We start from the raw sequence: 14,234 nt of genomic DNA, 5'->3' as shown, positions 1-14,234 counted from the left end.
GTTACATCAACTATGGCAGTACCTTTCCTGGCTAAGCTTCTGTGGAAGTGGAATTAAAATATGATCACAGAAATTAAAGAAATAAACAAATAAATACCTTCAAAAGGAGAGGATACTTGCAAATTCTTTGTATTGGAGTTACTAAATAGCCTTCCAATGGAACATCCGTGTTCTTCCTCCCTCCAAGTAGCATACAATTCTAGGATAAGAATAAGTAATAATTGAATTACTAAATCCTGAGGCTATGAAACTTTCCATTGCTATAAAATTCTCTGGAAAACTTGGAAAAACACATGATGAAATGTGGCTTTTTTCTTTATAAAGAATGCATTCAATCACAAACAATTTTTGAAAAGAGGGTTATGTCCTTTATACCATTTACATGAGCTAAGATGTAACTAACAGGCATAAACATTCTCAATCTATTGATTTATTTTAAATAACGGAATTTGTTAAGAACCTTAGAAGTCATCCAATTCAACTCCTAGCCTTTAAATATGGGGAAACTGTGGTCCAAATATGTGAAACAATTAGCATAATAATTTTCCCCCTACTGAGCCTAGATTGAAAAGGAAATACCTTATTCACTAGTCATGCACACATGACTAGGTACACAATTTTTTTCATGAGTTGTGGAGTGAACCATGGATTAACTGATTAATAAAATGTAATATTGTCAAAAATTATCCTCTTATGAAGCATTTGATTTAAACAATGAGTTCTTAACTGATTATGAATTGGTATTGTCATGAATAAATACAATACCCATAGTTATAGAATTCAACATAAAAGTTTACTTGGAACTACTGCTTTTAAACATGGAGCAGCTAGGTGGCTTAGGGTATAAAGTGCTGCACATGGAATCAGGAAGATTAAAATCCAACCTCAGATTCTTACTAGCAGAGTGATGTTGAGCAAGTCACTTAACTCTATTTGTCTCACTTTCCTCAAGTGCAAAATGAGCTGAAGAAGGAAATGCACTTCAGTATCTCTGCCAAGAAAACTCCAAATGGGATCATGAAGAGTCAACAAAATTAACAATTGATTTTAAACACACACACACACACACACACACACACACACACGCATGCATGCAAGCACGCACTCATGCACGCATATAGAGTGATTCATTTAAGGAAAAGCAACATCTAATACATATTGAGAAGTGTTGGGAGAAAAGAGGTTGTAATAGCTAACATGACTATTTACATAGCTTGCATAGTTACTATTTACATATTTACACCCTACTTTAAGATTTACAAAATACCTTACATAGGTTATCTTATTGTATTCTTGCAAGAAATCATAGAAGTCTATACTATTATTTTAATTCTGCAAATGTGGAGACCAAAGCTGAGGCCTGAAGTGACTTGTGCAAGGTCACACAGCTAGGATCTCTCTGTCTCAGGTAGTACTCAAATCTGTCTTCTTCCTGACTCCAAGTCACCACTGCACCACCCCACTGTCACACATCCTGGTAGGGTGAACATGGAGTTAGACTATTTACAAATTTACTTTTTATATGTTGTGCTGTATTTTTACTTATTTCTTAAACACATTTGATTCTGGTTTGAGCCTCACTCTGCAGTCACTCAGTAGTTACTCACTAGTTTTTTGGGCCCCACAGGGTGAGTTGGACATCTCTGGCATAAGGAATTCCTGGAATGGAATTTCCCTCCACCAGCACATCAGCAATTATTCTGCAAATAATAATTAAGAGAATTCACTGGGAGAGACTGGCTAACTTGTTCTGAGTCATAACCCAAATTTCTACAAAATAGGACTCAAACCCAGTTCTTTCTGGCTCTCAGAACAGCTCCGTATTTATTTGTATTCACTATATCCACTGGCTTCTTAAAGTGATTATTATTATCCTAATTTTACAGATGAGGTTACTGAATTACAAAAATGAATGAGTGACTAGTTTAAGGTCATGACTAAGTTGTACATAGAACTAGAGTTTTCTAAATCCAGGTCATTTCATTTTTATACCCTTTTGCAAGACAAGCTAAAAGTGCAATCCTTCAATAAAATAATAAAGTAAACTTGGTTTGAAATCCAGTCCAGCTCTACTATAATGAAAGTTATTACATAGTCTCATTACTTAGTTGGTTAATCAAATTACTGTGAAAAGACTCAAAATTTCAGCAAACATCACTGAGTAATCAATCATACTTTCTGAGGAATTCTGAGGCTATCAATGTTCTCAAAGTTGACAAGTAAAACAGACATTTACTTATTAAGCATCTACTATGTGCTAATCACTGTATTAAGTGCAAGAGATTCAGGAAAAGAAAATAGTACCTACCCTCTAGGAGTACACCATCTAATTATGAAAATAACATGCAAACAACTATGTTTAAGAAAAAGTATATACAGGATAAAGTGAAAATTATCTCAGAGAGAAACTATCAGCATTAAGGGGAACAGGAAAAGTATCTTTCAGGAGGTGGAAGTTTTAATCGTGATCAGGAGAAGCTGGGGAAATCTAGAGGGAGGGACAGAAGGGAGAGATTTCCAGGCATTGAAAATTCATGAAGTCAGGATACAGAGTATCTTGTACAAGGAAAAGCAAAGAAAGCTTAGGCTGGCAGTAAGCATGGTGCAGTAAACAGTCTTTCCACTTTGCCAGTGATATCCAAAGGTAGTCTCAACTTAGGAAAATTTTTTTTTTTTTGACTGACATTCCTGATCCAAAGAGGAAGGCCAATCTTCATATTTCTTCTCTACCACACCCACCTTTACTTGACTCTTCCTTCCTGTCCCAGCCAGAACTCTGAAACTAGATTAAATTAAACCCTGAGGAATTAGACATATAAAAATGATGGGTTTGACATACAGTATTCTTTTTTCCTCCAGATATTTTTGTCTTTTAGAATCAAATTAAAAACAGCCAGGAGGGGGCATGATCAGCATTCTCCTCAAGTCTTACTTCTGAAAATTCATCTGTTGACAGTAACTTTTTAGAAGTAAGGTGCATCTACTCTATTATTTATGCATATTTACTTATACTAAAACCAGCTTCTACATTCAGGTATTAATTTGTCCTGGTTTTCAGTATGCTTATCAAGAGACCACAGACTATGATAACAAACAAAAAATATACCTACCAAAAGAAATGTCCTTATAGTTCTTATTTTGTTAAGTTCAAGAAGCAATTTCTGTGCTTTTTCGTGGTTACTGCAGTATTCATCATAAATGCGGAACTTATCTTTCTGAGAATAGAATTAAGGAGAAATTATGTTTATTATATTATTTCCCAGCTTAATATACACATATAATATATGTATATATAACTATAGACAAGATATACATGTACATATGTGTAAGACAACATTTGAAAGTGCACATTCTAATTGCTGAATTATTTATACTCATTAATTCATTCAATAATTTCTATTAAGTATTTACTATATGCAGGAAATTCTATTTTCTGGAGAAAGAACAAAATTTAGATAAGATGCCTTAATTAGAATGGTACCTGAACTCACAGAGTGTACAATTTATATGAGAAATAAAGCAACAGAAAAAAATTATAATAAACAATGTTAAATGAAAAATGCATTAGAGAATCGAAAAACAAAATAATAAGGGATGTTAGAGAGACAAGCTCATAAATAACCAAAAGAAAACAGGGGAGGATTTGTAGAGGAGGTAGTATTTGAACTGGACTTTAAAGGAAGAGTAAGAATTCATCAAGCAGATAGGGCAGAAGAATATTCTCAGTAGAGAGCACAGGGTTTTTTTTAAAAAAAGGCATGAAGATCAAAGAACTAAGGAAACATTCAAGGAAGGGACAAAGAGTAGTTCAATGTCACTGGCATAGAGATTTCCTATAGATGTAATAATAATGAGACAAGTAAAGAAAGGAAAGGTAAGATAATGTCAGATAGGACAGACTCTTTAAGACTACTAATCATTTTCTCTAATATCCTTCTTAGTAATATCCATTACTAAAAAGCAACTTTTATAATAAACTGACTTCTCTTTAAAAATGTCTGATTCATATCTTTTTTGAGATAATAAATAAATAAATTTGTTGTTTGATATAATTTCCCAAGTTTCCTTGGGACTTTGCTGATAACCAGCTAGCATTCACAGTTGGAATGGGTACATAGACTAACTGAATGTGGATCAAAGCATAGTATTTTCACCTTTTTGTTGCTGTTGTTTCTTTGCTTGTTTGTTTTTCTTTCTCATATTTTTAACCTTTTGATTTGATTTTTCTTGACAATTATGGAAACACCATTAGAAGAATTTTACATGCTTAACCTATATCAGATTTGGAGGGAGTTTGAGAGAGGGAGAAAAATTTGGAACACAAGGTTTTGTAGAGGTGAATATTGAAAACTATATGGGCATGTATTTGGAAAAAATAAAATTCTATTAAAATTGACTTAAAGATGATTTGTAAACTAAGTTAACAAAATTTAAAACTCAAGATATGATGAATGTATCTATTATTTTCAAAGAAAATGTTTATATATTTGATTTCCAATAAAAACAAATAACTCTTGGTATCACTGACTATATAAGGAAATAAATCATTTTCAATATTACAAATTGGGAAATAAATTTTAAAATACTGTTGTCAGGAACAAATAATATCTATAAAGCATTTTGTAAATTTAAAAGTGGTATTGAAATGATGAATTATGATTGTTGTGTCATATTGAAAAAAATTGACAATTCATATTTTATTCTGCATAAGAATGTTTATATTCCACAAATTATTTTATTCAATACAGATTCAGAATTAATTATAATAGCCAGTTTTTGCTTTATAATAAATTTCTACTTTTTCATAAAAATGCAATATTTATTTTATTTTTATAGACATGATAATGTAAGATACAGTGAAACATAGTTGAAGGCATCATAAGATTTAAAACTTAAGGAACATCCAATCCAAAAACATGATAAAACTAGATAATAAAAAATGAATTCCATGAGATCTATACTGTCTTCTATCATATACTTTTTTTTGTCTTCATAGCATGCTGCACAGTACATTGCATGCAATATGAATTGAATGCCTATGAGTTGATTTTTTAAAATAATATAACTTTACTTTCCAAGGTATATCAAGTATCTATCAAAGGGAAAAATGATCCTTAATATAATGAATAAGAACAGCAGAAAGGAAGTTTGTAGCAAAATAATGATGCTAGGAATATATTTTAAGATTCAAAATGTTATATAGTACTAATATTTTATCTGAAGCAAAATGGGATCAGCTCCCTACCCTGCACTCTTTTATGAAAAAATAAAAAAAACATATCTCCCCAGAGACAGATTATTATCTGAGAGACCTCTAGTTCCAGAGAAAAGCTGAATACCAAAGACATAGTAGGAAGAGGTAATGCAGCCAAATCAGTACCTTCCATCTTTGCTACTCTTTTGTGGTAAAATTAGGAAAAAAAATGCTCATCTGCCACAATGCAACTTTCTACTTGGTGGTATCCAGAGCTGTAAAAGTCTACATTCATGTAATAGGCAAATATTTTTGCAAAGAAATTCAAGAAACTAATCCTTTTTAATACATGGAACAAAACAATTGTGATCATTCTCTTTACCTTTCAAATTATCTTCCCTAGAAAAGTACTTTGTTAAAAAATTATAACAGCAAACACAGTCTATGTAATTAGTTCATTTAGAAATGGAAGCAAGTCTTTCAAAGAAAACAATAAAATTACAAGTTGTCATGAGCACACACTTTAAGTGATGATTTGTTCAATATTATGTTTAACTCAAGTATAAATATAAAATGAATCTTCACTTAATACAATCAGTTAAAATTTGAAACTGGAAGGGAGAGGGGAAGATTGTATGTGTGGTTTTATTTAATTATGAAAATCCTCAGCTATGAAAATTTTCCCTTTTTATTGTAGAAGTAGATTTTAGCTTTGCCTATAATCTTTTCAAATAATTTAAGATATTATACATGTGATAAAAATGGCTATTGTACTACATACAGAACTGAAATGTGCAATCAAATAAATGGTTGTTGAATGAAGGAATGAACTAATAAATAATCACCAGGAGTTATAAGCTTGTTTTTTTTCTGCTACTTTGTTAAGTAATTATCTGTTTTTTGAGAAATTTTCAAACATGGAACATTTGGAATCACTAGATTTGCACACCTGTCAACAGTTAAGATGCTTGTAACATGTCATTTTCCAAGAGAACACCCAGAGGAAGAAAAGGTTCATCCAGACTCCAGTGGAGTGAGGATTTCCCAGTTGAAAAGACAAGTTCCCTATGTTTTAATGAAACATAAAAATCTATTCATGATGAGCAGCCTGAATATTCATTAGAGTTCAAAGCTTCAGAGTATGCTAAAGACTAACTTGTGTTTTAAAAGGAGCTGTTTCTTCTTCATTGAATAAAATGATGTGAGGCAGTATTTTTTCTAGCTATGAGTACAAGTTCCCAGTGGCCTTAAAAAACCTTGAATCGTTGGTATAAGATTTTATTTTCCATGCTAAATCTGCACATGCTTCTATGCTAAAACTTCCCAAAGAAAGAAAACAAACAAACAAACAAATACTTAAACAGAAAACCATATGAAAAAATATCCTACAAAGTGAAGAAAGCAGGTTCCAACTTCCTGTTGAGCATTAGGTTCAGGATGTAAACACTCTTCCACCACAGTGAGAAATTCTTTATGAACTGAAAGTATATCTTCAATGTTTGAAAAAAGCATCTGTAAATAAAGAAACAAATGGGTAAGTAAGGTAAATAGGAAAACTTAAAGAAAGAAAAGAAAGAAATGTTCATGGCAATTTTAATTCACCTTCACGGTTTCTTCTGTAACATTTTTGTCAACTTTTGATGCTGCACACTGGATCATTCGATGCAAAAAGGCCTAATGGAAAAAAAAAAAGAAGATATATTATTATAGTAATATTAAGTAGTTCTCTGGGTCTATAGGATGCTAAATAGTATGTCCCAAAAGTTTAGAGTTTAAAAAGCTCCTTTGGGACACCCTCATATACAAAAACATTTTAGATATTTTCAAATAGCTGTTTGCTGCATAAAGATCTAATGGATTTTTGACAAAACTAACAATTATGAAAACCAAGTTAACAGTTCTTTATTTTTTTTTCCTGATTGAACATTTGCATTGTTTTTATTCCTGAAGTGTGTCGAGATCTATTACAGTATAAGAGACAGGGTCTAGAAGCAAGGGGAAAGTAAAAATTTAATTTTCCATCAAAATTCCTTTTCCTTTCAAGGAGCTTAAATGAAATTAATTTTAAAAAATTTGAGTGGTCTGCAAAATACAACTTACTATTCTTCTATGGAGAGATTATTGGCAGAAATCCAGAATATTTGATTCATAGGCTCAGCTTCATCATAATAAATGTAAATCAAAGGTTAGTAAAAGTACAAAGATGCACTTTTTTTCCTTTCCAAGTTTTTGTGCCTTTCCTAAAATCTTTCCATAGGCTTTTTATAAACTTCTGATCAAGATAAGGATTTCTTAAAAAGTTTTCACTAACAACACCTTTTCACCTGAGAAACTTTTACACAACTTTGGGCATTTAAGTATTTAAAACAGGAAAACACATCAAACATTTATCTAGAATAAATTATAATTTTATGGCCCCCATATTCATATAGGGTTATAAAGCACAGTTTAAGAGACTTTGATCTAAGTGATGATAATAAATGAAATGGTGCAAAGATATACTGATTTCTGTATTTGAAAAAAATGCTATGGAAGTATTCAAATAGTTTAGATTACTACTTGAATTAGGGATATTGAAGACTGAAAAAAGAAACAGACTTCTCTAACACTGTTTAAATGCCCAAAGTAATGCATTTTTCATATACTTTTAAACTTAAAGTTTATGCTATATTTTCCCATGTGCATGCACAGCAAAACAATGTTCTTTACAAAAAAAGAAAACAAAAAAAAAAAAAAAAAAAAAACACCTTTACAAGCTTCCAAGAAGTCTTGCTATAACATGGATGAGTTACATGCCAAGTTTACACTGAAAATCATCCATATGATAGACAAGCCAAAACTCATGCAAAAAGTAAAAGAGAAAGAAAAGTTTGACTATGAAGAAAATGTTTAAACTTTCATAATCATTTTAATTCTTACATGGTGTTGGGCCAGTATCTTAAGCAATGAATTAAAGTTATCAATATTTGAAGTAATGAGATAATAAGTGGACTCATGAGATACAGTGATTGTTAAAAACTGGTCAAAATAAACCATGTCCTTCCTTAATTGCACAATTTATTCTATTCATTTTCTCCTTAAAAACATGAAACCTTTTTGCTCAACTTAAAAAATGGCAATGCTAACCACATTTATATTTTACCATAAGTGAATTTTATTGCTTAAAATTGTATATAGTTGAATAGAGCAAAAAAGTTACCAAAAATATTTAAACATCACAACATTGTGTAAATGTTATGGAAAAAAAAACCTGTGACACTAAGAAATTAGATAAATACAAGTATTATATTTTAATTTCCAAAACTCACTCAAAGAGTTATTGTATCTTCCTGATATTTTATAATTTTGAATATAGTAGTTTTAAGAATCTCCCAAATCAATCCCATAGCCATTTTGCTATTCACTTCCCAAAATAAAATTGTAATAATTTCTAGAAATGATGCAGTATATTGCTCTATTTAAATTTTATATTCTTTTATTTCTGGAATTACTTTTGAAGACTATCTTTGAAGTTATGGAGCAGTTGAGATCTGTATAAATCATTGCCCACATCAGTGAAGTAACAGATCTTGTTCTTTTATTTACTATAGGGGAGATTTGTCCTTATCATGAAATCTATATAATCTATTCTTGATGGAGCCAAATATATATCCAAGCTTACTTTATACTATCTTTCAATTACCTAGCCAAAAAACCAAAAAATAAACAATTTTGGAAACAATTTAGTGTCAGTCCCCACCCCCCCATATGAAAATGTTTTCACTTTTTTCTTCCTTTGTTCCAACATTTGTGACAACATTCATTTTCCATGTATTGCTTTCCTATCCATTCTCTGAGTTTCTCTGTCTCCTTTAGTCACTTTCTTATTTGAGAAACAGCCAAAAGACCCTCAGCAATTTACTATTCAGGTGCTCTCAATCTGAGCATAGCCAAAGGAGCCAGGAAGAAAGCTATGTAGACAGAGATGGATCAGAGAAAGTTATGCAAAGACACATAGAGATAAAGAAAGTTGCAGCATTCAAACATAGAAACACCCATTTTCCTACAAGTGCATATATTTGTATACTCTAAACTTTCTATTTTTAAAAAAATTCACATTTTTTCAGACTTATTATGCTAGTCAATATTGTAAGTTATTTTATTTTTTTCATGAGATATAAGAGCTATTTCTCCCCTAATAGAGATATACAGATATGATGAAGACATATGTAATGGTCACACTCTAATTAATATAAAAGAAAAGATAGGCATGTAACAACAGTTTTACTACAGAGAAACCAAATGAGAGAAAGAAGTCCAAATTGATATATAATAGGTAGGAAGATGACAGGAATATTTTTCTTGCTTCTTTCTGCTCACCAGTAACTGCTGGCTCAAAAGTGAAATCAAAGTCCAGGTCCACTATTATCTCCAGAAGACTTGATCCTAATTTTAAATTCTAGATTTGCCAAGCTTCAGTGATCTCCTTTAATTCTCTTTTATTCTTCTGGGCTTTTCATCTTCCAGACATCCATTCTTAGATGTTTTTCTCATCATATTTCATACAAGAAAATCTCTGAGAATCGCTGGCTCATTCAGGGAGGCTGTAACATTGCTATTTACAGCCTAGTAATTTGTCTCATTTTAGTAACCTGATACCTACCTAACCTACTAGATTATTCTAATATCATAGGGACAGAAGATTCTTCATTCAGAATAAACAGAATAGCAATTTGGTTCTGTTTGCAAGTATGACCAATCGGCAATGATGTATAAAAATTTGTAAGCTCATCGGTTGCTAGTATTCTTACATCTTTTTTTTTTTCCCTTTGTATTCCCACCACCTAACACAATGCTTCATGCATATGGCAAGGGCTGGGGATAGACCTATGATTTCACTAATGGAGAGAATTCCAAGATAAAGAAATTTCATCTACAAATTAGCTTGGCAATTCCTCAGCAACTTATATAGTTACTTTAGGGCATTGAGAGGTTAATTGACTTGCCAAGGATTACAGAGCCAGAAGGTGCCAAAAGGCAGATACTGAGGCTGGCTTTCTATCCATTCCACCATGTTAATTCCAACTACTTCTGCATATGAAATGCTTAATCAATAGAATTAAATACATTAAATTAAATAAATGTGACAATACATATACAAAAAGTGATATTAAATTGGATACATTTCATCTTTGATAGTAAAAAGGGAAAATCCAAAATGGTCACTAGAGTTACAAAAAAGAATATCTCCATTTCACTAAAAATAAATTGGAGAAAGTGCTATAAAAATAATTGCCATAGGCACTTAAAAGAACATTAAATAATGTTGTTGCTGTTTTCCAGTTTTATTGAAGAAATGTATTTTCTGGGAATGGAGATTTAGTCATAAAAAACGATGTTTAAAAGTCATTTAAATAAATTTCATAAAATTTTAACACATTGATTAAACTGAATTGAATTCTGATATTTACCCACTCATAAAAGATGACATTCCAAACACAGTGATCCACCTAGATTTGTAAGCTCCATGAAGGCTTCATGGAGTTTTTATTTAAACTTAGTCCTTTATACTGAATCTGGGTAATTTTGCTCTTTAAAAACTTAATTTTGTTCTTTAAAAAAATAAGTACAGAAAATACTAGGATAGCATTCTGAGGCAGTTGTTCTTGGTGATTAGTTCTTTAAAAAAGCAAAGATTTCTTGTTAAAGATTTGCCCATTCAGAATATATTCCTTTGGAAAAAAAAGGAATTTTTTTGCCTCAACCTCTGATTTTATTGGCAGGAAACATCCAGTGTGTGATTCCCTCCATTATACAAAACTGCAACTGTCTAGCTTATAGATAATTAAACTCCCATATAAATATAGTTTCAGAGAAAAATCTGGAAGGTAGTCCTCTATATTACATACCTATTAGATAGAAATGATTATACACACACACACACACACACACACACACACACACACACACACACGTGCGCGCGTGTGCGGACATATATTTGTTTTTCATTTTTAAACATATCCAGAGTATAAAACAGCCAGTGTGGCATCCTCCTGTGGCATCCCCATGATGGTCAGCTTTGAAAGTGTTCCAAGATGCTCAGATATTAGAACCATTTCCTCTGGAAGCATTTGGCACTAACATTTTTCCTATATTTCTTGGGGCTTACAAGAACCACTGAATGAAGGAAGTAATTGTTCTTTTCTAATCACAACTGTTAGAGTTATCCCAGACCTATTAAAATAAAAATGAGAAAAAATGCCTTCCCCCGAATTCTACTCTGTTGTTAATTAAATTTTGTTAACTAAGGGGAAGGGAAAGGAGTAAGGTGTCATATGAAAGATACTCTAATTTGTTGTCAATGTTCTTTCATTTGAATTCTCACTCATTCCATGTATATTAAGCCTATTGCTAAATCTCACTTTTACAACATTTCTGTATTAAATTCCCTCTCTCTACTCAAATAGCTACCATCTTAGTTCAGGCTCTAATCTCCTCCTGATTACATTTTTGCAGTTGCCTTCTAATTGGTCTCTCAATCCCCTCTATCCCCACACTAATCAAGCCTCCATTTAGCTACCAAAATGATTTTTCTAAATATAACCACATTATATATCCTTACTCAATGAACTTTACCTCCAACATCAATTATAGTCTTCTGTTTTGCATGTAATGCTCTTTGTAACCTAACCTAATATAATCTTTTCAATCTTGCTATTTCCACTCAGTTCTTTCCTTTATTCACTTTACAATGAAGTGACATTGGCCCATTTGCTGCTCCATAAACTGAACATTCCTTTTCCCACTCAGTTCCTTTAAACTGAATGTTTCCCTCCTCACTTCTGCCTTAAGTGTTCCTGCTTCCTTCAAGAGTCAGCTCAAATTTCATTTATGATAGAAGACATTTCCTACCCCAGCTACTAATATCTTCTTCTGGTGAGTTCATCAACTCATTATAGATTATATATTGTAATTATAGTAGTAGTAATAGTAGAAGCAGCAGCAAAAGTACTAACAGTAACAACAACAACAGAAACATGGCAACAAAAATAATCATAACATTTATGTAGTGCTATGTGGTAAAAAAGTGCTTTACAAATATTTTCTCATTTTGTCTTCACAATAATCCTGTGAACTAGGTGATATTATGTTCTCCCTCATCAGAAGGGAGAAATCCTTTGTTGGGGATGAGGCCATCTCCTGCCTGTGACTTCTTCCTTTTGGTACAAACAGGATATGTGAAATGTTATCTGGCAAATTCCCTTTCCTAGCTATCCAAGAAAAATGGTAATAGCTACCAAATCAGGTATAACTAATTTCTATAATTAGTGATCCAAGTAGCAATTTCCCTAAAGTAGGAGACATGAGCCAGTCCCCAGGAGAAGTCAGATCAAGGTTATTTTGTCATCCATGCTCTTGGATGCCTTTGCCTAAACAGACTGACTTTTCTCTATTGTACATCCCACTTATCTAGCTCATTATTCTAATACATACAAAAATGCTCAGGTCTGCTCTTTAAATACTCTTTCATTGATGCTGCTACTTGTTAACTATCTTTCATTTGTTGTAGACTTCCACCTTTCAGGAAACAGTAGATTAAATTCACTGCTCTTACTTTCTCTCCAATCCATCCCTCAATCCTATGCAATTTGTCCTATGTTGGAAATTCTGTGATTTTTATGATTTCTGGTACTGTACTGAAAATTCCCTCAAACTTATTATGTCTGAAACTGAGCTCACCATGTGCCCACAAAATAAATTCCCTTCCCTCAACTTCTTTATTTCTATTGATAGCTCTGGCTCCAATCAATGAACCATTCTTCAAATCTTGGTAACTTATTTTCTACCATTCCTCATCTCATGTGCTCAGTTAATAAAATCCTATCAATTCTACCTATGTAATACTTCCCATATGTGTGTCCATTTTCCACTAAATCCAGTGTCATCCTACTTCATATCATCTGAACAACTCATGTTTAGTTGTCCAATAGTCTCCCAACTGACAATCTTGGCTCTAATTTCTCCTTCTCTTAAAAATGTCTTTATACTGCTACCCAAATAGCCTTACTAATATATCTCTCATTTGTCTGCCCTAAAAACAATTAAAGTAGCTCCTCATTGCCACTAATTAAACATAAACTTTTTATGCTGACATGCAAGGCCATCTACAATCTGGCTTCACCTTTTCATTGTAGCTCCATCTTACACTCTTCACATACTTTATGCTCTCTTGTTTTCATACTTAACATTATCTCCTAAGTCTTAATGTACTTAATTCTTCATAGCTAGAATTGATTCTTCCCAATCAATCTATTTCTGTCTTTTAAAATCTTTATGATACCTTCTTTGATTGTGCCCCCCAATCAAAGTACCCTTTGTTCTTTCAAATATTTAATAACACTTTGTCCAAGTCTCTCATTTGCATTCTTAATCTCTTGCCCTAACCATATAACCACAGAATTTAAAATAGGAAAGAGCTTTAGAGACCATCTAGTATAATTTTTCATTTTAGTGATCATAGTGTTGAACTATATGACATGCCTGGCATGGGTTCCTACAACATAACTCTCTTGATGGGATTCAGAGAACAACTAGTCTCATTTTAAAAGTTCAAACATTTGAATGATTTATCCCAAATTGCACAACTCTTCTAATTCCAAATGCAGTTTCCTCTCCTCTATATCATACTAATGCTACTCTCACTACCCAAAAGGATATAGGATCCTTGATATCAGGAACTTCATCATTATATACTGATAGTTTATATCAAGCTTGTGAAGAGAGTAAGTGTTCAACAAATATTCTTGGACCAAATTGAACTGGACACCTGTAATAAATAACTATTAAAATTTATACTTTTGAAGCCCTTTGCTATCCTTAGAAAGAAGATACAGAATAATAATTCTTAAAATATGTAAGTACATCTTATTATCAAGTGAAGAATTACACACATACACACACACGTACACAAACACAGAAGACAAATCCATCCTATTCATCCAGTGATTTGTGTTAGCCAGTTTGTGCTTTATGTGCTAAGCTGGTGGACATATGGAACAAT

At 32.1% G+C, this 14,234-nt stretch overlaps 1 protein-coding gene across 1 annotated transcript in view; it reads right to left on the bottom strand.

Annotated features, from left to right (window-relative positions):
* The window catches only part of PREX2 (phosphatidylinositol-3,4,5-trisphosphate dependent Rac exchange factor 2), a 388,457-nt gene that overhangs the window by 289,496 nt on the left and 84,727 nt on the right, over positions 1-14,234 (bottom strand). The window contains exons 2-5 of the mRNA XM_074278839.1: positions 6,797-6,868; positions 6,584-6,706; positions 3,111-3,215; positions 98-199 (exon numbers count right to left, since the gene is read on the bottom strand). Of these exons, the coding sequence (XP_074134940.1) occupies positions 98-199; positions 3,111-3,215; positions 6,584-6,706; positions 6,797-6,868 (402 nt within the window). The remainder of the gene's footprint in view (positions 1-97; positions 200-3,110; positions 3,216-6,583; positions 6,707-6,796; positions 6,869-14,234) is intronic.

This window comes from Sminthopsis crassicaudata, chromosome 1 (genome assembly GCF_048593235.1).
Source record: "Sminthopsis crassicaudata isolate SCR6 chromosome 1, ASM4859323v1, whole genome shotgun sequence".
NCBI lineage: Eukaryota > Metazoa > Chordata > Mammalia > Dasyuromorphia > Dasyuridae > Sminthopsis > Sminthopsis crassicaudata.
Note: the sequence above shows the minus strand (reverse complement) of the source record. Positions and strands in the feature narration are given on the sequence as shown.